At 46.2% G+C, this 25,382-nt stretch overlaps 1 protein-coding gene across 1 annotated transcript; it reads right to left on the bottom strand.

Annotated features, from left to right (window-relative positions):
• Positions 1-20,612, bottom strand: Tgt (tRNA-guanine transglycosylase). Its single transcript, XM_077678206.1, has 8 exons — positions 20,351-20,612; positions 19,729-19,797; positions 19,423-19,640; positions 13,273-13,388; positions 12,988-13,126; positions 6,370-6,445; positions 2,899-3,093; positions 1-256 (listed from the first exon to the last, which is right to left on the bottom strand). Exons 1-8 carry the CDS (start codon positions 20,591-20,593, stop codon positions 104-106), a joined length of 1,209 nt encoding a protein of 402 aa, XP_077534332.1. The 5' UTR covers positions 20,594-20,612; the 3' UTR covers positions 1-103.
• Positions 20,613-25,382: the final 4,770 nt, after the last annotated feature.

Raw genomic sequence — 25,382 nt, 5'->3', positions numbered from 1 at the left:
AAGCCAGTTTACAGAAAAGCTTTTTAATGTAAATTTATGGCAAAATGCGGAGCCACATGGGAAGCAAAACTTGCGGCAAATGTTGGTCACGCCAAGAAGCTCATCAACTGTCCAAGTGCACATTGACAGATGCAAGGGCATCAACCACCCACGAAGGATAGTTGGCGTTTGGATAAAAGGCCTTCATAAAAGTCTTCACAAAGTCAACGAAGGTTCCAGCCTTGATGTGGTTTCGAATGCTTTTCATAAGCCTCATCTTGGAAAAAAAAAAGAGAGAGAGAGAATAGGATCAAACGATGAAAAACACGTCTCCATCTCAACAGAACATAGACTATTAGAGGGCAAATTACACGCTGCCCTAAATGAATCAGTCTTGGAGCAATATGCTTGCGGAAGCCCCCACAAGAATGACAGGTCAATTTGGCAGGGGTAATGTACTGCACCCTCAAGGAAACAACTCGGCGTTTGCTGCCCACCAGTACCAGTACAGTCTTTCTGTTCAGTTGGTGCACTTCACTAACACGCAAATGTGGCCATCTTGGCTGGCTGCAAACACTCGTGGCTGACAAACGGTCAAGTGCTGGCTCTGGCCAGCATTTTTACATTTTTTCAACAGGGGCGAGCAAATATTAGGAGATTTCAAAATTCCACAAATTCTTACACTCTATATGCCTCCGATTAAAGAACTTGACATTCGGTTTTGACCAACCACTGGAGAACACAACGATTATTCACACACATACCAGTATTTTTTGCAGCAGCACAATGGAAGTGGTTACTAAGAACAATAAGTTGGCCACTTCTTCATTTTATTTTCACCTCTTTTAAAGGCGGCGCAGAGAAGTGCAAATTTATTTTTAGACTTTCGCACAGTCGTGTTCATCCCTCTCAGAGGAGTTCCTAAGCCATAAATGCACAGCGCATTAATCTTTTTTTCAACCATAATAATTCTTGAGCTTACTGTGACAGGCCTAGTGCGCCTGGGCTATGAGGTGTAGCACAGTGGAAGACTACGGAATTTTGAGAACCTTCGAGGCTCTTAAATGCTCGGCAGATTTTCCTACCCACGCACGTTGTTATATTTCCCTTCCAACCAGTGGCAGGTGAGAAACAAGCCCCTGACATCATGGTCTACCAGCACATCACATTAGCAAAAATGCCACCATGACAGGTTAGTACATGTTTATGTCAGCAGCAGTTTTATGCCCTTCCCTTTCCAGGGACATTAACAGTTTTAACATTTGCACAACAAAGTGAGTTTAAAGCACAAGCCGCCCTTTTTTTTTTTCTCTGCACAAGTGGTACTAAAACAGAAGACTGGGAGAGTTGGTACTTGTTCATATTAACTGCTCTACCGACACAGACAAAAAGAAGAGGGCACAAACACGGCCCTTTTCTTTTTGTCTGTGTCGGTAGCGCTATTAATATGAACAAGTGGTACGCCCATTTTTTTTTTGTGTTTTTCAAGGGTTTTGTGCAGAGAAGCCACACCTGGGCTATGGGGTTCATCGCAGAATAGGATTACTGATTAATCTACCTAGACCACCTTTTTTTTTTTTAAATCAACAAAACCTCCACGCACGGACTCTTTCATTCATTAGCATAAAACTCAACCCAACTGAACATGATTTTCGTGACCCCCACTTGTTAAAATAATTATTAGCACCTGTTTTAAAAATACCTTTCATTACTCACACACTGCCTGTCTTTCTTAGGTTCTCATTAAAAAAAAATAGAATAAGCAAATATGTTATATTCATTTTGATGCTCAAAGCCTGTGATTCTTGAATATATTCATATCCAACCAGACTAATAAATTCTAAGATTTGCACAGCCCTAATTCCTATGTGTACATAACTTATGAATTAACATGCTCCTATTGAGACATCATGCAGTGCTTCAAAACATGCAAAAAATTCTTGCCTTTCATGTGCCAAACAACGCAAAAGTAAAAAAACACTTTTAATATAGATGAACTACTCCGGTTAAGTGGTTCATTATTTGTCAAATACACAGATGTTTGTCTATTTTTCCCTCTGCTTGAAACGATGATTCCACCCATTACCTTGCATGCAGAATAGCTCAGCCACTAAACCAATATTGTATGTCAATACAAGTCAGCCAGCCACTGTTTCACATTCACCTTGCCACCTCAGTTCATTAAAACCTACCTTAATTTACCCAATTCATCGCAAACCTGTGCTGTTACACAAACATAAACGACGTTTGTTAAATTTTCCATAAAGACTGGAGGAGAAAAAAAGATAAAGTTGGGGCATTATGCGCTGAAGATACACATAAAAAATAAAAATTTCGCTTGCAAAACAGCGAGCGCCATCTTGTGCAAACTAGCTAAACCAAAATGTGTTTCTTGTTTATTTTTTTATTTAAGCACAGAAGTGATATACTCCTCAAACAAGCAAGCTCGGCTGTTAGGAACATTTTCATGGATTCGTAAAACCTTTCATATTGTTGCATGATGGTTTCTAAGCCTGTCAGTCATGAGTTAGCAAGTCCCCTAGGAATGTGACCAGGTGAGTCCCCGTTAAGGGCACATACTGTGCGATGAGGCCGGAAGAGTGGGCATGCTCTGTGGCAAAGCAAATTTGCATTCATATTAATACAACCGCAAATTGAAGCTATCAAAGTGTGTTGCAAATTAAAAATGACAGCAAGCACCGCTCACAAATTATTCCGTTTTGAATAGTTGCAAGTCTCTAATAAATATGCAAACTGAACAGCAAAATAAACAATCACCATAAATTTAAGATTAAAGGCAGAACAAGTTCATCAGGCACAGACACAAGTTGAGCTGTTTAAAACTATCAAAGCCGAATAGCTCCACACGGCAGCTTTATAACCAAATAAGCACCAAAAGTAGAGAAGATGGCATACTACCTGGTAGTTCACGTTGTGGACGGAGACCAAATGACAGGCGACAGTCTCTTGCTTGACAATACGGTGGAGGTAAGCTCGTGTGTACTGACGGCATGTGGAGCAGGGACAGTCCTTCTCGATAGGGCGGAAGTCATTGCGGAATTCAATGCTCTTGAGGTTTAGCTGACCTCCACTCACCAGAGCACAGCCGAACCTCTGCAAGGGAAGATTTATCAGCAATGCTCTCCAGTGGCTCCGATGTCTGCTCCACAAACTACTAGCAGTCGCTCTGTCTTATGCAAGCCCGCTGTGCTGCCTAACTATCCACTATCGGTATTGATTTAGTCCTAAAAAAAACTGCTTCCAAATCATTATAGCACGTGAAAAGAGTGGCTGTCGTTACTGAAAATTGTGCTTGTCTTGGTTCCTACAGGCCCTTGTTAAGATTGGGGCTGCCATGCACGTGTTGTCTTTGCGTTGGCTGTTGACCCAAGAAAAATAATGCTGCTGCATGTCTCTCTCTCGCAGCTATGCCTCTCTCTCGATGAAGACTTTCCAGCCTGCCTCCCCCATCCCCTACCTTTGGGGACGCGGCTACAGATGACCACGGGTGTGAACCGACTAAAGCAAACCAGTTATGGATCAGCCTTGGAACGCACTTCTGTCGAATGACTGCGCTGCACCCCCTTTACAGTGTTGGCATCATGCCGAATAAGGGGCTGAACACCACGCTTGCCACCTATCGTCACCTGAGCTGACACACTTCACTGAGTGCATGTGGGCAGCCACGTTTCTTATGAATTTATTGGGAAGTGGTGCACGGCAGCTTGAACAGCATCCATGAACGACTTCAATTGCAAGAATACTTTTTACCCGGTGCTTGGCGCATCATAACTGAAAGGTTGCTGTGCCATTAGACCACATTAACCACATCCCCATTAACTACTCTGGGGGGAGGGGGGGGGGGGGGGGGAGCTTGGGGAAATCTTGAGAACTGGGAAGATATAAGAAGCCGTCCCAGTCTTTTGCATTTGCATCTCATCACCTCGCCATGTGAATAAACATATTCATCATTTCATGCTCTGCCTCCTCCATCGGTGCCGGCTTGGGCCCCATTTGCCCTGGCAACCCGACAACAAACTCTGGCTACGCTACCGCAGCACCCTGTGGCCTCGACCAAGAGCATGCACCAAACATACACTCTAAAATACAGTACTACATTAGAAAGCACAAACAATTAAAGTCCACTGCCCACACAAGCTAACCCTAGGGATGATAGGCAAGAACTGAGTACTCACTACCTCAGTGGCAAAGATCCTGTTCAATACATACATGGACAAAAAGTTGTGGGCCTGTTGCAAGCTGGGATCCTCATAGCTCACCCACTCAATTAAACAGAGTTTCTTCGTACAAATGTGATTCTACCCGTTTGCGATAAGAAAAAAAAAAATACTCGTTACTTTTACGCATTTTCAACCTGCTGTGGAGCAGCTTCCAAAACCAGCGAGGCAAAACTGCCAAATGAGGCACGAAGGAATCCAAGAAAAAGGTACAGCACCGTTGGCCTTATGGCTAAGCCAAACCTAAACCACAGTTGTGCCCTGTTCACAGCTAGGTGCTCGATGACATTGAAAACGAGATACTTCCGCGGGGTTTTGGCACACTATGGCAATCAAGGCTTGGCAACACTACGGCAGTCATATCTCGTGGCACAATTTGGGCACTGTCAAACAAGTAAAGATGTTTGGTGCGATTCAGGCAACTTGGCACAGGATGGTGCAGCTGTTTCAACACTGTAAACCGCATGCAAGTAATTGCAAGTGGGCTCCCAAATGCATGCCAAAAATCACGTTCACGAGTATCGCTGCACTTCCACTCAACCAGGAACACAGTCCCCATCGTCAGAAATCAAACCCACCATTTTGCACTCAGCAGCGAAACATCTTAGCCTTTACAGCAGGCAAGAACTGTTCAATAAATAGGAGAACCCAGTGCTGATAACTACCAGTCAAATGCCCACCAGAACCGAGCCCCGTACCACAGACGTTTGACTCTTACGACGTTACACATAATGTTATTGTTGGTTTGAACCAAACCACAGCTGTGCCTGGCCGTGCACAGAAGACGGCAACCTGTCTAGCAGAGTGCCTCTATCGTCACACAATGCTTATGTAAATGTCGACAAATGTAGTTGTATGAATTCTGACCAGGAGAAAAAAAAAGTGTGAGCACTAACACATGAACAGAACTTACAACTTCGTTTTATACAAGAGATTTGGATCTGTTTATACAAAATATCGTTTTATACAAAAGATTACAATGTATTCAGTGCTTGTCCAGCAGCAAACGACACTTTATTCACTGAATTAACCAAACAGAGACAAAATTTAAATTCTCCCACAGCATCGCATGTTTCGCAACATCATCAAAGATGTAATAGAGGGAGGTAACTCAAACGGACAGGTATTAGTATGTTGACTCCACATAGCATCCCAACACTGCAATCCACCAGGGACGATCCTGGAACTGAGCCCGTCGGCATTTAAAAGTACTAGCAATTTCTAGTACACCCATCGTCATGTATTCTCCTGCTCTGGACGATGCAGATCTTGCCCAGGTGCTTAAACTTTAATTCGACCATTTAAGCCTGATTGAACGATGCCTGCCAATAAGAGCACAAGTGGCCCAAGTTTCAGCATACGAGGCTGAATAGGAAACGAGGAGCCTACAACGGGCAAACACTGAGGCGTTGGAACCGTGCATGCATATATTGTGGCCTCGTCAATCTTTTGGGTGTACGTAGCTTCCTCAATCTCAACAGTAGTGGATTTGGACATCCCAGATGGCTGCGAGCGGCAATGTAACCAGCCCCCACGTATATATCCTAGCGCTGCCCTTTGGAAACTGTTATGCCCAGCCCAACACATTAACAGAACGATGATTAAATGTATCTGATAGGGTAGCGGTGCAGAGCAAACGCATCCTCAAAAACGTGCCTGCTGGTTGCCGTCAGCCTTCCTAGGTGGCATAGCAATGCCTCTCAGCCACCACTCCTGTGCTCCCACTACATCTGATCGGACCTCCACATTGCGTATTTTATTGTCATTTACAGTAATCATTTTGTGACTGAACATTGCCTTCATGGCCTCTTTAATATTGGATATATACAAGTAACAGAGTTGGCACGCATCTAACTGTACAGGGAACGTTGCCTTCATGGCCTCTTTAATATTGGATATATACAAGTAACAGAGTTGGCACGCATCTAACTGTACAGGAGTCCAGCAAGGCAAATAATGAAGCCAAGAAAATTTGAACAAATTCTCTTTGCTCCATTATTGAATTATGAAATAAAATCTAGACTGCATTTTTAAACAAAACATTGATTAGCTTCATGCTATTTTTTCTTAAAGGGCAGGGGAGTAGTTGCCCAGGGCCTTTCATCATCTCAAAACGGCTTTTATTAGAACCAGTTTCGAGTAGGCTACATACCGCAGTCCTGGTTGGAAACACACAGTCAAACATGTCACATCCCAGTGCACTGCAGACGACCAAGTCAACAGCAAAACTGAAAAAAAGAAAAATGGGGAAAAAAAAAAAAAACTAAGAAGATTCTTCTTGCAATAAGAATAGGGACCACACGGTCCGTCCTTTGAGACACTAGAGCCTGAGCACAGGTTCACACATTCTTAAAGGACAAAAGGCATGTTGAGACCCCAAATTTTCATACTGGCTTTCTTGCCCCGAATAATCCCTAGTCTCTCAGATAATGGCTCTCATTGCAATAAATCATCCTACCCCATTCTCAAATCATGAACGCAAACAACTAACGTTATCGATGGGCCCCAAAAATCATCTGCTATTATTATGCAATAGTAACCAGCACCTTACTGCAAGTGCTTGCAGTAAGGTGCAAACAGTCGAAAAACAGTCGGAAAATTTTGACCTATGTCAGTCTGTATGTCACCTCAGTCACACATGCCGTCATTGTGCCACACACAGCGTGCAGCGCAAATGGGAAGACAGCACGGTGCTGCGATAGGGAGGCTGCCATGTGGCACTAAAGATCTGTTGGTAGGCAGCAGGTTAGGCATTACCCAAGGCCTCACGGGCATAAGCTAGACACCCAGACGTGCCAAACATCAAGGGGCCATAACAGTGGTGTCACAGCATGCAAGCTCCTGCTTGCGCTCCAGGATCCAGGCAAGGGCATCAAGCTTAATTTGCAAGAAGACTCGCGCAATCCATAGGTTCCACGTGACACACATGAGGACCAGGTTCTAGAGACACTTTTGGATGATGCGCAAACCATAAAAGCAACTTAGACTGCCTGTTTCAGTGTAGGGGCTAAATGCAGCAATGCCTAAGGCCAATAATGCCAATAAAAACATGCAAAAACAATGAATAGGCAACAGCACAATCAGAATGGTCCAGAAACACAAGACAACAGTTCAATGAGATTACTTCGAATGCAGATTAAAATTGTACAAAGGCTATTCAACCAACAGGGCATTTAAGAAAAGAAAAAAACATCAAAAGCACGAAATTACATGCAATTATTGTTACTATTTTTTTTTATACAGGTGGACGTTAAAGGTAGATGTTTGTGCTAGAGTTAAGTTACTTTGAAGTTGCTCTGCACTCCCCAAGTCACACTTTGTGAGCGGGCAGGTGAATTTGAGGACAAGAGTTCACGTTCAATGAAATGCAGGACAGCACACCCAGGTTGTGAAGAAGGGGGGCAATCCACAACATTCCAACATCATGCAGGCAGTGGTGGGGATTGCACCTGCATTTGAACAAGCACTGCAGTGCATGGATCCCCCCTATTCCTGAAAGCTCAGTTTGGATCTGCCACTGCACGAATTCCCCACCCGTGAGAGGGGGTGCCAGTAAGCCACTTGGTATCCCGCCAGTGCCAGTGCAATATTACAGGCCAATTGCACTCAAATTTCAACTCAGCCAAATTTACTTTGAACATACAGTACGCACCACCACACTAACTGGGAGATGACTGGTAGCCCCGTGAAATGTGTTGTTAATTAGTTAGAGATGCTCAAAATAGCTCCGTCGCACATGACGGTGCACAAGCCGGCAGATCACGCAAACAGCCATGACGTGGAAGTGACATTGTGGCCGGCCCTGCGCATTTTCCTACTGCCAGCCAGGAGAACCGGTCAAGCTCTGCTGGCAGGGTTGCCAGGTCCTCAGAAAAAAAATGTTTGAAAAGGATCCAGAAAAGTTGCCATGCAAGGTGATGCTAGTAAGCACTTTTCGATTACCTTAGCGGTAAACCTATAGAAATTACGAGAAGTAGAAAACTGCATAACAAATTTTATTCATTTGCTTTGGTGCAATAAAGCGACAGCAGTTGCCTACTCTACAAAAAAGTTAAAATATGCAAGTTTAGGTAAAAGCATTCAAAGAATAAGAAGGACTTAAAACGGGCGTTCGCTGCACACCATGTTTTACCACTTTCGCTGCCTCTTTACATTCCCGTGCCTATCATACATTGTCATACACACTACTCACCACTCTGCATGAAATCTCAAGCTCTCATAAACAACTGAAGCATTACACTTTAACCGAAGGCGTTGCTTGAAGGCTTTGACGCAATTCATACAACATCAGGTTCCGGATATTAAAAAAAGCAAGGCAAATTTCGATTTGTGTTGTTAGCGCAGTACGGTGGTGTGTTTGAGCGACTGATTCGTCTAAACTTTGCCGGATCGCCGTCATCTGCCAGAAAGTTTAATCAGTTCCATTTGTTCAGTTTGTCTCGACAGCTGAAGTGCAGTGAAAGGTCAGATAGGGCACTTTTTGTAGAAAGTGGGGAGTTAGAAGGGCCTGGAAATATATGAAATCACCAAAGCTCAAAGCAGCCAGAAAGTAGCCAAGTTGCCACACTGAAATTTCCGTCGCCATGGGTCTCGAAAAGTCGCCAGTTTGGCGACAAATCGCCACACCTGGCAACCCTGTCCCCTGGGCGTGCTTCTATTAGGACTGTGGCGAGGGTGAAGTGCTGTGTGCAAGTTTGCTCCGGCTGCCGGCCACTTGCCGCCGCTTGCTCGATGGCTGGGCCGGCTGGAATGTCACTTCAGCCTGGCCGTAAAGGCCATGCTCTCCTCAATTTCGCTTTCAAAATCTCCAATTTTTGGTGGTTGTTTGCGCCGTGGATACATGTATTTCAGCTGTTATCGACGACGGGAGGCACTGCGAAGCGTGCCTCCATGACGTTGGCTTAAGGATTCTCACATTTGTCATCTGCTTCACTCGAGCTCACTCTCCCTGCTGTTTCTTTGTGCTTGGTTGGCGTCTGATGCTTGTCCGCACCAGATTTTGCGTGTGCGTAACTTTTTACCCTAATAATAGACTTAAAATCGCAATACACTAGCTCAAGGCGTGAGTTCAAGTATAGTTTTGGATACCGATCCGGAAGAAACATTGCCGGCATCGCCCCATTCCTTGCGAAGCCGGTCCTGTGCAGAGCGCGATTAGTCGGAGCTAGGCTTCAGCTTCTGTATTAAGCAATCTCTTAAACAAAAGGAACAGCCAGCTGCTAGTAACCGAGAACAGTGAAAATACAAGACCAAAACAAATTCCAAGCCTTCTGGGCTGTCGGCTTTGGCGGAAGGCATTACGATTCCCCGTAATCATATGTAAGGTAAAACAGTTTTTGCCACCTTGCCGAACGCTCGAAAGTATTGTATCACATCACTTTACGTTGTCGTAGCATGAAAGTATGCCGACATGCACTATGGGCTGCAAAAACTGTAGGTTGAGTTCCAAATAACCCACTTAGTGTATAGCGCGTGCTGGTTTTATACTAGGCTACTAACCAGTGTGGAGGTTTGTTGAGCAAAACGAGTCACGTATACGGTAAAGATACAGTAACACTGTGTTTGTTTAGACCTGGAGGAATATTTCAGTACCTTTCCCACAGCCATATCTTCCCAATATTCAGATATGCGTTATAGGAAAACTACACTCAAGAGGAGGAGCAAAAGGAGGAGGAGGAGAAAACTTTATTTAAGAGTAAAATCAAGCTGATTAGTGGGCCGGGTCCTCAGTCCAGGACAAGAGAGTAAGAGTAATTTTCTTCAATTCATAGAACGCCATCCTGAGTAGACCAGGATTTGTTCTTTATGCCTGGAAGGGCTGGAAAACAATAAAGAGCTGCTTGGAAATATTCATCGGTTTCGATTCCTGCAATATATGCACGTACGCTATTTACTGCATTCGTTAGCGAGCATATCAAGCCTTGAACGCTGTAATCATGTTATAATTGTTCGGGGTGAGAGTCAGTTTGGTACAATAACGATGGTTACGATATAAATTCGGAGCACAAAAGCCGCCTGCCTTCGTGTACTACAGACAACGTTGTCTGGTGCACGATTGTGGTTGCATAGCAGAAACGTTCTTCTTGTATTTGCATGTCAATAAACAACGCATGCTGCAGATATGCACTGTTTTGCACGCAGCCATAACGAAAGCGAATTTGTGAAGAAGGGAATGTATGCCATACAGCCTGAAGAAGATATCCACACGATCTTTGTGAGCCTTTCAGCCATCCCCAAACCTACTAATAAGACGTTTGTGACGGTGCAGAAAAAGTAATGCATTGGGTACAGAAAAAAAAAAAAAAAAAAAAAAAAAGAAAAAGAAAAGAAAAGAAAACATTCATCTGATACAAGTCAACAACAAAGAAAGAAATAGAAGACAGCCGCTTTATTTCCTGCTGTTTGATGCGTGCGTAGGGGCCCGCTGCTTGGTACATAGCATTAGACTGTTGAGTTTTCATAAGAGTATCTCAAAAATACTGTAGGGAAGCCTACGCATTATGAATACTTATCAAGGAGCTCTGAGTGCTGATCTTTGTGAATAAGCTAGAAAGGACGAGTTAGACAAGATCTTCTGACCGTGCTCTGAAGAAAGCTGTTCTATGAAGCTGTACTATGAAGAAAGCTGTACTATGCTCTGAAGAAAGCTGTTCTCTCTCTCTCCTCCTGTGTTGCAAACTTGTGGGAGATACAGCTTGAAATTATTCAGATGTGTCGGAAGCTGGCAAAAATAACTGAATTACCAGAAATCGCTTTTTAATGCACTAAAGCAACAAAGCAGGCGATTTCCAGCACGGGCACTGCTGCCCCTCCCAAGTGGAGTGTAGCAGACGACAGCGGCACGAGTCCCTAAGCCGACGTCAAGAGCCAGGGGGTGTCACTAAAACATCTCACCCCCAATACGGAAATAACTTTTTCAGGAGGTTGAAATTCTGAGTGCAGTTGGCCTTTCGTAGTAAGAAAATACTGGGGCAGAGCAAACACACTTGAAATTATCAGGGAACTCGCGAATGATGGCAAAGTTGACGCCTTTGCTGCACACCATCCGTTGCCTTAGTGGAAAAATTAAAAAAACATACCTGTACAGTGTGCAAGCATTGCACAAATCCAAGTGGTGTTTGCTCTGATTAGCTGGGCAAGCACTCTCAAATAATAAAAAGTAAGCTACCTCTCTCGCTCAAAAAAAAAAATGTAGAACCAGTGCATCCTGCCTGTTATGACATACGGAGCAGAAACTTGGCACCTTATTAAACAAATGGAAAGTAAACTTAGATTATCTCAACGGGCCATGGAATGCATATGACAGGAGTGACACTTAGGAACAGCAAACGAGCTTCCTGTGTCAGGGAACATCATAGTTCAAGTAAAGAAAAAGACATGGACTTGGGTTGGCCATGTAGTGAGACGAACCGACAACCGGTGGACAATTAGGGTAATGGAGTGGATACCAAGAGATGTGGAAAAGAAGGGGAAGGCCAATAACATGATGGAGGGATGAAATACGGAAGTTCAGTGGCCAAGAGTGGACTCAAGTGGCGCAGGACAGAAGCTGTTGGAAAGTCAATGGCAGAGGTCTTTCGCCCTGCAGTGGGCCTGAGCAGGCTGTTGTTGTTGTTGTTGTCGTTGTTGATGATGACGATGATCTTCAATTTCGATTTCACCTCTATTCATTACTGCATGGGCATTAGCATTAAAAAAAACAACTTTAAGGTCACCTAAGCCGCTTTCATGAGTCGTGAATGCGATAGCTCGATTGTCCCATTGAACGCCGCCGAATGCTTCTTCGGGTTTTGCACTGCAAGTAACGTCTGCTCATTTGGCCGTGCCTTTTTTGTGTCCCTTAGCTTTTGCAGCGTACTGATTTGGCCAGCCAAACAAAGCTGCAGCCCCGTGTCGATGTCACAACAGCACTCCCTCTGTGCATTCCCAGGTGTTGCCTAAGCCACAAAGGTGCGTGCTTACGCCATAATTTAGGAGGCTAAGCATTCACTGTGGAATGCGTCGCACCCATTTGAGGTTGGGGAGCTACTTCGCTGCTACAGACACCACCGACACCGGCTTTAAAAATTTTTTGGTCGGTGATTGGAGCCCCTCTACATGTACGTTTTTTTTTTCTGCATCTCCAAGTCAGTTTTGGTTTTAAAAGTATGTACGGTCATCCACAAGCTTAGCTGGAGCAACATATTGGACTTTAGACTGGCATATCTCGAGAATTCTGAAAAAACAGTCTTCAAACGAATACGCAGGACTTAAGTTAGCCCTTAAACGTGAGAGCAACGCAGCAGTTGTGCCTAATTTTTCTTACACCAAGGCAGGAGAAGATAAGTGCATAGAGCATTGCTCTAGCTAAGACAGTGGACTACTGTACCAACTAGCTCAGAATACTAACACAAAACTTGACCCAAGTATGGCAGGCCCGCCTCACTGACCTCCTTGACATGCAGCGTTCCAAATCTGAACACAATTTTTATGCTTCACCTAACACCAATTGCCACAGCAGGTCTAAAGAGTCAGATAAGGAATAGCAGGGGGAAGTGACTTCTTGGCACCTTTCGGAGGGTCGACAATGGTTGCAGATCGCTGAGCAAGAGAGTGATGCTAACACACATTGCAACGTATAATGACAACTCATAACCAACCTGGAATACACTGCAACCTTGTTCAGAACACAAGATTTGTGTAGTCAGTGTTTTACTAAAGTCCCACAAACAGCACCAGTAAAAGTTAGAAAAGAAAACCAAAAGGGTAGAGGCAAGAAGAGCAGTCCTACCCAACCCCCATCAGGTATCGGGGTTTGTCCTTTGGAAGCAAGTCTGTGCTAATGTCCACCATGGGCCAAAAGTCGTCCTTGCTCTCACCTCCACTAAGGCCCCCAATAGCATAGCCAGCAACATCTCGCTTGAGCAGTTCTGCAGGATAAAAACAAAGCGCACACAAAGGCGACCCTTAATGAAGCACACGGTGCACAAAGACAAACAATGGACAGCAAAATATATTCGTCAGTCTTCACTACTGTGTACAGAAAAGAGAGCATATTGAAGAAAATAAAGCTCACCCAAAGCACACTGCTTCCGCCAGCTAGCATTCAGGCCACCCTGTACAATTGGAAAAATATTCTGCGATGTTGACTTCTTGTGAGCGTGTAGGCACCGGTCAAGCCACCTGATTGTTCTGCAAAAGAAGTGTTGCCACAGCGTCATAAGCACCTCAAGGTTGATGAAACGGGAGCACAAATGCAGCTGCCAAATTGAGGCTGAGCAGAATATGTGCAAAGTGTGCAGGGTATATAGCACGAGGATTGTGTTTCATGTCCATGCGTTGCTTTCTTCTGAAGCTGCATTTTTCAGGTCAATTGGAGCAAAGTGGCACAGAGATCAGGATTCTACACAGGGACACCATTTTTACACACTGCTATCCCAGTCTAAAACTGCAGTCATTCATTCTGGCCCATGATTTTAAAGTGGGCCCTGCAGACAAAACACAAATTTGGTTCATTCGAAAGATTGCCTCGTTAGAATCATATTGACCGCACTTTTAATGTAAACTTCGCTCAAATAAGCTGCATAATTAGGGAAAAAGGGAATGACCATGCGACCCACTAGCCCATTTCCCGCGACAGAACCTATGATGTCATATGTGCCCAGCTCTGCAATTGGCTGAGTCTGGCAAAAGCAAACACCAATTAGGCAGCGCTTATAAGCTTGCCAAACGAGCTATTTGCGCTTACATTTAGGGCACATTCTTTTTATAGCAGTAAGAACAATGGGGTAAACAGTGGAAGTTACGAAAATGCACGTAAACATAGAAGTACCGATGCGTACTGCTGTTGGTGCTGCACGCACTATGCTGTTTTAGCTGCACAGCACTGCGGCGTTTTGGGGTTGCCTCAGACGACACTGGCCGATTGGCAACCGTATTTGTCGAGCGAACACCATGTTTCACAAAACGATTATTTTCTAACTTAACAAAAACAAGCGAGGTACAAATACGGTCAAAAACAAATGCAGAAAACGGCCCGTCACAGCATGGTGGCGCCATCTAGTTTGACTAACGGTAAACAAGGCTCCCCAGCACACATGACATCATTGCAGACGTCGCGAAAAAACACGATTTGGCGGGAGAGTCAAAATTTTAATTTAAATTGATTAAGTTGTCAGTGAATAAAGCATCGTTTGCTTCTGGAAAAGCGCTGGGGGCACCACAAAACACGAAATCTTTCGAATAAAACAAACTTGTATTTTGTCTGCATGGCCCCTTTAAAATTGAAGTCTTAGCTTCTAAAGTGAATAACCACGTTACTATATTGAAGCACCCTGAATTAGTTTTGTTAACCATCATTATTTTAACATGCAACCAAACATACTGCACAAGGGCATTTTAGTATTCTGCCTCTTTCTAAACAAACAGTGCCTGTGGCCCCAGGTGGGACTACCGAGTGTAGCAGCGAAACGTCTTGGCCACAATCATCATAGCTTTTAAGTACCAGGGAGAAGGACTACAAACACCTAAGCTGTGACGCAGCCTTGTGTACAATTTTTCTAAACTCAGTCACTGCTTATATGAGGTGCCACAACAGGTTAGGAGAAGCCAGAAACGACCTAAACGGTATTAAATTTCTCGCGAATTTTAACAATCCGTGTTGCCAGCAGGCATAGGAGAACTCGTTTTCTTCAAACAACACGCATTATCCGGCCTTTCAGTGGCTCCACACATTACCATGTTGAAAGTTCTGACGGCTGATGAGTACCGCAGCCACGATGTTACAACTTGGTTATCCTGTACACATTTTAAATGATATTGCTATGTTGCGACTTCATCGCCGCTTTTTCTTCTTGACATTTCGCTACAAGAAAGGTTTTCCTACAACAAAAGTCATTGCTCTGCACCGGCGCATAAAGCCACAAATCATTTACGCATATTCATGGCATACCGACCGGCTGGCAAGGCAGTGCCTCTAATAATAGATGGCACAGGCAAACCCCACGGCAAAATGCGTTCGCAAGAAGTGAGCACAGGAACTACAGCTCCAACCAGCCAGCTACTGCTCAGTGGCGAAAGTTGGCAGGGTCGCTGACATTTCTCTCAAAAGGTGGCAAGATACCCTTTAGCTTTAAAGAATGAAGTTAATAAATTTGCGGGACAATGACCTAATCTAATGACCTTCCATACAACCCAGTACAGTATACCTCGAAGTATGTGTCGAAGTGCTAGAGGTACAAATTAGAAGAATTTAAATCAGATACAGTTCTTTTCCTCCTGTATCTTTTGTCTGCAGCTGAAGAATGCTTTTAGATGGTGTTTCTGCATTTAATACCAAATTTTGAAGTACCTTGCCTGGCCTTTTACAGGGCTATGCCCAAACAGTTTGCGCTGAAGTGAACACTAGCCCCAAAACACTTTGCAAGAGAGAGCATAAAATGCTTCCTTACTTATCAAATAACCAGGCTAGCGACTCCACCCAGTACTGTCGTCACACTACAAACATTAGGTTATAATAGGGTCATTATTTTTTGCAATATTCTAAGTTGATGCCGAAGAAAGAAAAATCTGTTGTTATTTTGAAAGTCGGGAAGAAATCAGGTTTCTGCTGCAGTCTTTCAGAAATTTGGCTTTCATTCCAACCAATGAGGAAACAAATAAAAACTTTCGAGATGCATGTAAGAAAAAAAAAAAAAACATTTAAATGTAGGTATGTTCCCCTGAGAACTGGTAACAGTGGAAATACGAGGTTTTCGGAACAGCACTTTCTCCACTGACCTTCTAGGCAAAACACCACACCAGTGATGTTACGAGTGAGCGATGGTTAACTTTGCAACTAAGGATAGCATCAGTGGCATACTTTCACTAGGCAGGTGTGAAGGTGCCTGCTAATTGTTTCTGAGGTCTGAAGCTGTATTCTAGCCATTCTCTTTCAGTATGTACCGTGATGGCCAATAGTTCCCAGGCCAGAGCGACCATGCCTGGAGAAGCTGTGCTCTGCTGTCGCGATGCTACCGTCAACACCGTTTGCAGACGCTTGCCGGTTGCGGGGACAAAAAAGGGCCAGAAGGGACATCACTGTCGCTTGACTGCTGTCGAACGTTTTTGTGACCATGAAGTGGCCCGTCTTCCAGTGTGTCGTTCAGCTGCCCTATTACCTTTTGTGCTCCCAACATGCGAGTGCGCCGCTGGCAAGACAGAGCTGCTGCCAAGGTGGTGCCGTAATGCTCCGCAGTGCAGTGTTTGGAGCCATGAAGCTTACTTGCATGTGCTGGGCCTCCTGGCAAGGTAAATCCTCGGATTTGGAACGCAACAGCAATTGCAGTGCAAACCAAGTTCAGCGCTTGCACCAGTCTGCCTGTCCTTATGTTCCTTTCCTGTCTCAATACCGCAAGTTGGGCTAGTTGGTGCATGATATCGAAAAAACTTCAAAGCGCACAAATAGACGGGGACAAAGAGGAGGGACACACACACGCGCTTCATGCTTGCACGTGTGTGTGTCCCTCCTCTTTGTCCCCGTCTATTTGTGCGCTTTGAAGTTTTTTTGATGTCATTTCCTGTCGCCAGCAGGGTACCGGTGCTTTGGAATTTACTTTTATTTTTTAATTTACTTTCCCGTGCACACATTTGTTTAGCGAATCACCCACTGTGGTGGTTTAGCCACCATGCTGCTGAGCCCAAGGACACAGGTTCGATCCCAGCCGGCCATATCGGCCATATTTCAGATAGAGGTGAAAAGTGAAAACAGCTGTGTGTCGAGATTTCAGGACACGTTACATATCCTCAGGTGATAAAAATTAATGTGCAGCCCTCCACTGCAGTGCGCATTATAGCCCTGTTATAGCTTCGACCAGTTAAACCTAAACTTTGTTTACAGGGTCACTAATCATCGAGCATCAGCTTCTTTAAGTGCAAAATAAGTGGCAAAAAGCACAGAGAGCCAAAACATGCACAAGCGCTCACCTAGTCGCGTATTCCTACACGAGTTCTTCATCGTTAGTATAGCGCATGTGCATTCTAAATCACTTAATTAAATCATAATCTGCATTCACAAATCAAAGCTGGTCCTTTCTGATGTTTTATTTTCGTTTCCCCCTTCCAAGTTGCTTGGCATTACAGGCTTTGTGGCATTACGAAAGCCTTTAAGGTGCGGAGTACCTTAGGACCGCACAATGTCTGTCCGCGTCCATGCACATAGCATTTACAATTGCAAAAAACCACGCAGGCACCGGCCGGATTCGAGCCTGTGTTTGGTAGACCAGACAGAGTTAGTGTCAGATGTCTTACCCATTCGGCTACGACCGTGAGTAATAACCAAGAGTCAAACGGCTTACTCCCTCGCCTGTAACAGTGAGGAGTACCTTAGGACCTCCCAATGTCCGTCCGCGTCCATCCGTGCGCACACAACCATCAAGCGAAAATCAAGCTAAATTCGATTTGAGCTGTGAGTTCTATTTTCATTTAGGGAATAATCAAGGTGCAACTCACGGCTCAAATTGAATGACGGTCGAGGCGCAAATCGGATGTCACTTGGGGCGCAACTTGGATGTCATTTCGAGTCCCCGTACTCCGCACCCTCGCCATCGTCCACGAAGTGGAGATGCTGCCATTTCTTTTTTCTTTGAGTGACCCGTAATATTTGCCAGAATTAGAGATCAGGTTCTGCAATAGAGCTAATCCCACTGGCAAGTAGGAACTTTACCATCCCTTCCTAATGAAAGTTGAGAGAAGTGCGAAAGCGTTCTTTCGCCAAAACGACGTCAAAACCTTTGCTAAAAGTGCGTCCAACCTTCGCTAAAAGTGCGTCCAATCGATCGTAAAACTTTCAAAGACAAAAATCGCAAACGAAGAACGAACCCATGCGATGATTTTTAGCGCACTGAGTAAACGCATCTACAAACAATCTAAATGTATACCGATACATGATTTATGAGATAAAGGTATACTATTGTACTCCTTCTTTACGATCGATGCATGTATTGTCTTATCTAGAGCTGTTCCTTTTTCACGATTTCAAGTAAACGTTTTGACACAATGGAAGCCCGGTTTCACACACGTGCCGTGCGTCCAGATTTTATCAAAAAAACTTTTTCGGCCGACCAGCCGGTCTATGGGAAAAATTTTAAAAGATACCATCGGTCCCACCAACAAAGCTTTCACTTAAAAAAGAAGAAAAGCCCTGGAGGGGGGCAGATCGCTTACACAAATACATTGGCACATATCCTACCACTAAGGCCACCTCACAAAACTTCATTCCCCCCCCCCCCCCCCCCCCCCCCTTTTGTTTCAGGGTGGCTTCGCAGCAGCACCACTAAGGATTGAGCTGCTTTTAGGACAAAAGTGAGCCAAGCAGCACAAAACGCAAGTTCAACAAAGTCAATCGACGAAAAACACATGCGAAACCCAATTCCCTCCTTGTTTTTGGCCTCCCACAACTCACCCTCTCAAGGTTTCCCAAACCACATACCAAAGATTTTGAAGTCATTATTGCTGTCCATTATGAAGTAGTCCCCCAGGGCCCCAATGCTTCAAGATAAAAGCACTTTAAGCATAAGAAATCCAAACCCAAGATGTGGGCTAGGTAAACTAACACGATGGGTGTGAAAAAGCTTTGGAGCACTTCGCTGGAAGCAGGGCGATAGCGGAAAAACAATTCCATTACTACGGTCACCGCTTTTAAACCCACAAAGAGCCCTCGAAAAACTTGCAAAAGAGGTACGTGGAACAGCTGGCTAGTTCTTGTGGCACCAGAGTACGAGAGCAAGAACAATATTCCTGCTCACCCTCCTTTAACCCCATAACTGGTGAGCATCCGCGAGCGTCGTTTGTGCCAGCGCCGCCACGGCAGAGTGCAGCTGCTCCAGGCACGGTGACTGCACCCTGGAAACTTTTGACCCTGACAAGACTGCAAAAGCAGAACTTACTTTCAATCAAGTTTTTGAGGGCTGCCAAAGAAATAAGAACAACAGAATGTGAAGCTGGGTCATCCTCGTCAGATCGGGAACAACACCAGCACTCGTGTCGCGTGCTCCTCAAGCCCACGGTTCTGATTGAGGTGCTAAACCGAGTTGGTCCTTGTAATGGGCGCAGTGCAGAATTGGGCGAGTCAGCATTCCACAATGCCGCTTACAACGGAGCAAACAGAAAAGGAAAGGTGTGCAGCGCTGCCCCTAGTAACGGGGCTACAAAACTGTACAGCCCTTTGCAAAGGCGAAAAAATCCTGACCTGTGCATGGCCTCTTCGACCCTCGGTCCGGATATTGTGCTGCTGACAACGTCGTCGAGCTGCATCATTATGTCAGCATGAATGGTGTTTTGTATTTCGGTCGATTTTTCAGGCGTTAGCATGATCTCACGCTGGTCATATGGCGACACAAATTTTACACCTTCTTCTGTGACTTCACTGAGCTCGACAAGAGAGACCATCTGAAATCCGCCGCTGTCCTTGAATATGAAGAAATGGCATGAGTCAGTGGGTGTTTGTTAGCATTGTCATGGATAATGTAGATGCTACCAAAGGCACAATACTTACAGTCAATAGACCATTTTTCCATCCCATAAATTTGTGAAGGCCACCTGCCATTTCCAAAATTTCTATTCCCTGGAAAACGAACACAAGTTGTGTGAAAGCACTAGACTGCATCAATGCATTGTATGTCTTAAGAAGGCATACAAAAACTCTAGGGAGCCTCGCGCTTTGGACCGGTCAGTTTTGTTGTTGTTGGTTTAAGGTCATGACTTGTCCAATCGTGCCAATACCAGGGGGGCTGAGCCCCTTTTTTGAGAGGGGGGGGTTTGAACCTCCTATCCTTCTCTCCCCACTTCTTCCGGAGCCATTAACTAGTACCAGCATGCCATGATGGCTCAACCGGCCCCCTACTCATCGCGGGAGAGGTTTCTTGCACTTGACGTCACCCAAAATAGTGGAGCTCTTCGATTATCAGTCCCGGACTCGCTGCGAACTCTCCGATAAACAATCCTGAATTCATTATTCTTCGGACTTTCTGCGGACCATCCACGGTGAGTCCAAATATATAAATTGAAGAGCCCCGTGAACCACACCGCAAAAAAAGCATTAAAAGGCATTATTTTATAACTCGAACCAATACCGTTTAAGTGACAAAATTTTGAGCGCCGAATCGACCCACACTTACAGGACGCATGCCAAGGTGATACGTGTTCGCGAGAATCATATTGCAGTTCTGCTCCTCAATCTGTTCTGGCAATAGTCCCTTAAGGGTTCCTTGCGTGCCAACTGGCATGAACACCGGTGTTTCAACAACTGCATGTGGAAGAGTTAAAATTGAGGTCCTAGCTTTGGTAACTCCGCACTCTGCAACGATTTCAAACTTTAAAGCATGCTTTAAGGGGGCCGCCATGTTGCGATGCAGCTTCATTAGCTCTGGCTTTGGCTTGTCTTCGTTTTGACGAGCGAAACCTATTTGGCTGCGCCTATTTTTCCGGCAGCCGGCAGATTACCCTGGAAGAAAAGTTGCCGGTAGTTTCTTCCGATGTCGCGTGAATGCAACCAGCCAATGGCAAGGAACTGCAGGTATTTTTTTCTCCCGGGCTAGTCTGCCAGCACCCGACTGTGCCGGCAGCCGGCAAAGTAGGCTGCGCAAAATTTTGCCGGCACCGCGCCACCATTGGCTGGTCGTGATCACGTGACCATGTGACCATGCCTACCGGCACGGCCGCTGGATGAAAGGCGCACCTTGCGTGCGCTCTCATCCAGCCATGGAGGCCGTGCTACCGGCATTTCTCCATGGTCTGAAAGAAACAACAAACAACCAACAACAAATCCTCTCCAGTGGACGACGGCGCGGGTGAGAAAACCGAAATCCTTGTATGGACATTTTTACAAACAAGGATTTCAGTTTCCTTACCCGCGGCGTCGTCCACCGGAGCTTCTTTTTCATAGCGTCAGGCTCCGCGAGAACGCAACAATGGTGATGTCTCGCAAGAGGCATCCTTTAAGTACTCTTGCCCAGAAAACTAGCAGTCTTGGTTTTGTTCTCAGGGCGCTAGAAGATTTTTCGTGGGGTGTCGGCGAACCTGAGTAATCAGCTGCGCTTCGCTTCTGCGGCGCAGACTACATGCATGGCCTAGTGTGCGGGGGAAGAGTGGGCTGTCTTCGGCTGGGACGGTGGGCTTCACCTCCTTGTCTTCTTCAGAAGCTCGCGAGATGTTTACGCTCCCTCTTCTCCTTACACAATTTCTCTACCTCGTTCCTCGTTGGAGCGCTCGCAGCGACTTGCGGCCAATCCCAGATCAATAAGGCTGTGCTAGCGACCCAGTGCCTCTCAAAAAGTGAGGTACGCCTGCACGAAATGACATTACTTAAAGGGTGACATAGCGAGACACAACCCGCATTTGTTGCGCCACGTGCCCTCATGGAGTGGAATTGAGTTGAGTTGTGCATACAACGGCTGTAGCCCAATGCCTGCCGGCCAGCCTTACCTACTCCGTATCTCTAATTCTTTCTCTATCTCCCTCTTTCTCTGTCCCCATTTGTTCTCACCTATCCCCTTCCCTCCCCCTCTTTCCTTCCCCCGGACTGGGTTGTATGCTGGTGAACTCCCAAATGAGTTCAAAATATCCCCAGTCCACTTCTTTTCCACTTTCTATATCAATAAAGCACTCATGCACTCATTCACTGGGGGTCGTAGACCACGGCCGTACACTTCAAGGTCGCAGATGTCGCTTTAGTCGAGGCGGGAGACTGCATGGCGCTTCCCTGCGCTCCAAACATCAGGCTGCCAAGTCCGAATTGACTGGACCCCCGGTCATGAACCAGCCGCTCCTGGGAACCAAGCAGCTCACGTGGCTGCACAGGAGGCCCTTCTCACAATAGCCTCCGATGGACCCCCGGCGCCGCCCCTCTCGGACCACCCCTGGCCCAACTGCCCTGACTATGACCTCACTCTCGCTCCCGGAATCAGGCTCCGTAGATTCAAGCAGCTGAAACAACAACGCCTCAAGGCACTCACCCCTTCAGGCCACCTCACCTCCTTCCCCACCCTGACCCGAGCCCAAGATATCTTCTTGAACAAGTTCCTGACCAACACCTGTACTGCACCTGTGACCATTCGACAATGGTATTATCCCCAGCACGCCCCCCGATGTCCCTACTGCCACCACTCCATCGCAGCCGATCTCTACCACCTCATCTGGCACTGACCCAAGTTTTGTCGATTTCCTACATTCACTCCCCCTCACCACGACACCTCAACCTACATCGACCCAACATCCGTCTCACACGACACACTCTTCGAAATCGCCATGTATGCCACAAAAAGCGGCCTAGTACGGGCAATTTAGCAGTGGTCTGCACGACTTCTGAAGAGAACCCCTGAAGCCGGCATCATAAGAACAGTGCTCCGTCCTCCCCATTCCCTCCCCCCCCCCCCCCCTTACCAGGCCTTTGGAAGTTTACAACAACCGACCGACCAAGGGGTATATCCAGAATTTCGATTTTGGGGGGCTGTCGAAATCCTACTGGGGGGGAGGGGGGGTATTAGGGGGATGTATGAGGGGGGGGGTTAATCCCTGGACGGGGTTTGTGGTTGTGGAATCTCTTTTTTTTTTTGGGGGGGGGGGGTGTCGAAATCCTCCTGGGGAAGTGTTGGGGAGGGGGGAGGTGTCGGGGAGTTGTGTAGAAAAATCCCTGCGACCGACTACCCGTGTAGAGGTATGCATAAGCCTGTTGTGAGAAATTCGTCGCCGCGACTATTTTCACAGTAAGCTATATAGCTGCATTACAGGCGGCGAGGGCAGTACACTTATTTTCCTGCTTCACCATCAAATGCGGTGGGGAGTTGCAGCGTTCATCCCCACCACTCCGGTATAAACGTTCAATATAGCCTGCGTACGTGCACGTATTATACAATTGGGGAATTTTGGGGTTTTAACGCGCAGCAGCTACAACTCGGCTGCGCGAATTAGTTTAGACCCCATGGGTTTGGGCGGATGGCATCAAACGCATGCACAATCTTGAGTTCAGCGCCACAACGTGGGCACTGATCCTGCGAGGTTGGTTTGTGAAAGAGCGAACTCCCAGGAACATCTATAGGATCCGCACCCGAAATAAAATGTCGGTTATACCATTGGCCATGCCAGTGTTTTCGGATAGTGGAAGGAAAGACTTATTGACAAGAGACAGGCAGCGGTCCGCACAAGATTTCTTTTTTTTTTTTTTTCATAGCGCTAGGTGTCGCATTTCGTAACATCATGACTGTCGTTTAGTCTGGGTGTGAAACTTGTCAGTCAAGGTCACAGAAGTAAAGAGCTCCGCAAGCACGAAAGAGCGTTGGCAACCAATGTGCAGGTATACACTGCTGTACGTCCCAGTGGAGAGCGCCGTAGTTGTGAAGGGTTCGCGGGGACGAGAGTATTAATGCGTAGCATTTTTTGCCGAGTACCCCCACAGCCAGGACCATGTAACGCCCTGCATTTCCACAATAATGCAGATATCGCGGAAGATCCTTACTGCGGGGTGTCTGCGCGGTACTGCCGTGGACAGCGCAGCTGTGTCCTAGGTTACGGCCGCCGAACATTTAAATCAGGGGTCTCAAACACGCGGCCCGCGGGCCGCATGCGGCCCGCGGCTTTCCATTATTTTTGTTTTTTAAGCAAATGCGTGAGTGCGCGCCCTGCTTGTGTAGCCAAAGGCGCAGGTGGCCAGAGACTGCTCGAAAACGCGTGGATATCGTCGTTCACGGCTTTGCGTTACCAGAGTGGACCCCCCTCTTTTTCGGAGGCCCCTCAATTCGGGCGCCGTTAAGTCGGGTTCACAATGGTCGCAAGCAACTAAGACTTGTGAATCGAGCACTCTACACTGCGCACAGGGCTGGGCGAGAACAAGCCACGGAGAAACTCTCCGCGGCGTTTTATGACCCTGCGAACGGGGCTGCACGCCGCTAATGAGAAGACGTCCCCTTGACCGGAGTTTTCCAGGCTTCAGCGAAAGTGCAAATGTTTCCGGGCGTTGTGTGGTGTTTGCGGATATTTGCTTTCCTGTTCGTCTTCGTGTCAAACACTTTTATTGCGCTACAGATGTGGCGAAAAGGGCGCAGCCACACGTCGGTTTCTGGGTTCCGGCTTCAAAATGCGCCCACGTGCGTTTAGGGGCGGGTCACAGCGTTATTTATGGCCTGGGAGAGAGCGACATGGCGCTGCTAAGGAATAGACTGCACATTTCACGTTGAAACTGTGTACTTCCAGATATCAAACGCCCCATTTCGAGACTCAAAACCAAGCGCCTATCCTCCGACTCGCAACCTGTTGACAGCACTGTGAAAGGTAGCGGCGCCCCAAGTCAGAGCGCACTACATAATTGTGCTCCTACGCGCCTGTCGCCTCCGTAAATGTGACAGGTATCTTTTTGACCTGTTGCTTTTTTTTTGAAAATCTGCAAACGACGAAGGTTTCTGCTGTGGAAGTTCAACGGGCTACAATGTCGTTGTCCAAGCGGTCAGCAAAACACCAAGTGGAAGACGAGAAGAGGTGCTTTCAGGAGCGATGGGAACACTTATTTCTTCACGGAATCAAGAGACAAGGTGTTGTGCTTATTCTGCCACCAGACTGTGGCTGAGTCGAAGGAGTACAATGTTCGACGCCATTCCATGTCTTGCCATCACGAGAAGTATGGTGCTCTCACTGGCAATGTTCGCGAGCACACCGTTACTCAACTGAAGGCGGCGTTGGGAAAGCAGCAAAACCTGTTCAAAAAGGCGGCCAAAGCAAGCGACGACACGGTAAGGGCAAGCTTCGTCATTTCTGAGCTTATCGCCAAATCATCCAAGCGTTTCACTGAAGGTCTGTTCGTGAAGCAGTGCCTGCTCGGAGTCGCTGCATGAAAAAGACAGCATGAAAAAGACATTCGAGAAAATAAGCCTCTCTCCAAACACAGTCGCTTAGAGAATTAGCGAGATCAGTGGAGACATTGAAAAAGGATTAATCAACCGATGCCACGAGTTCGAAGCATTCTCTATTCCAGTTGATGAAAACACTGACATTACAGGCAACGCACAATGTGCTATTTTTGTAAGGGGTGTCGACAGAACCTGAACGTCACTGAGGAACTCCTGGACTTAATCCCAATGAAAGGCACGACAACAGGGGCGGATATTCTTTCTGTTCTCGAAAGAGTGGTCGAACACGCTGGACTACCGTGGGAAAAGTTGG

The sequence above is a fragment of the Haemaphysalis longicornis genome, unplaced genomic scaffold (genome assembly GCF_048455015.1).
Source record: "Haemaphysalis longicornis isolate Haplotype H1 unplaced genomic scaffold, Haemaphysalis longicornis Haplotype H1 scaffold_1, whole genome shotgun sequence".
Taxonomy (NCBI): Eukaryota; Metazoa; Arthropoda; class Arachnida; order Ixodida; family Ixodidae; genus Haemaphysalis; species Haemaphysalis longicornis.
Note: the sequence above shows the minus strand (reverse complement) of the source record. Positions and strands in the feature narration are given on the sequence as shown.

Coding starts and splice junctions, on each gene's coding strand:
- Tgt (XM_077678206.1), bottom strand. CDS start 20,593: ATGAAGCTGCATCGCAACATGGCGGCCCCCTTAAAGCATGCTTTAAAG. Junction 13,389..19,422: donor GTCGAAGAGGCCATGCACAG/GTCAGGATTTTT, acceptor CTTCTTTTGCAG/AACAATCAGGTGGCTTGACC. Junction 3,094..6,369: donor TGTTTCCAACCAGGACTGCG/GTATGTAGCCTA, acceptor CTTCCCTTGCAG/AGGTTCGGCTGTGCTCTGGT.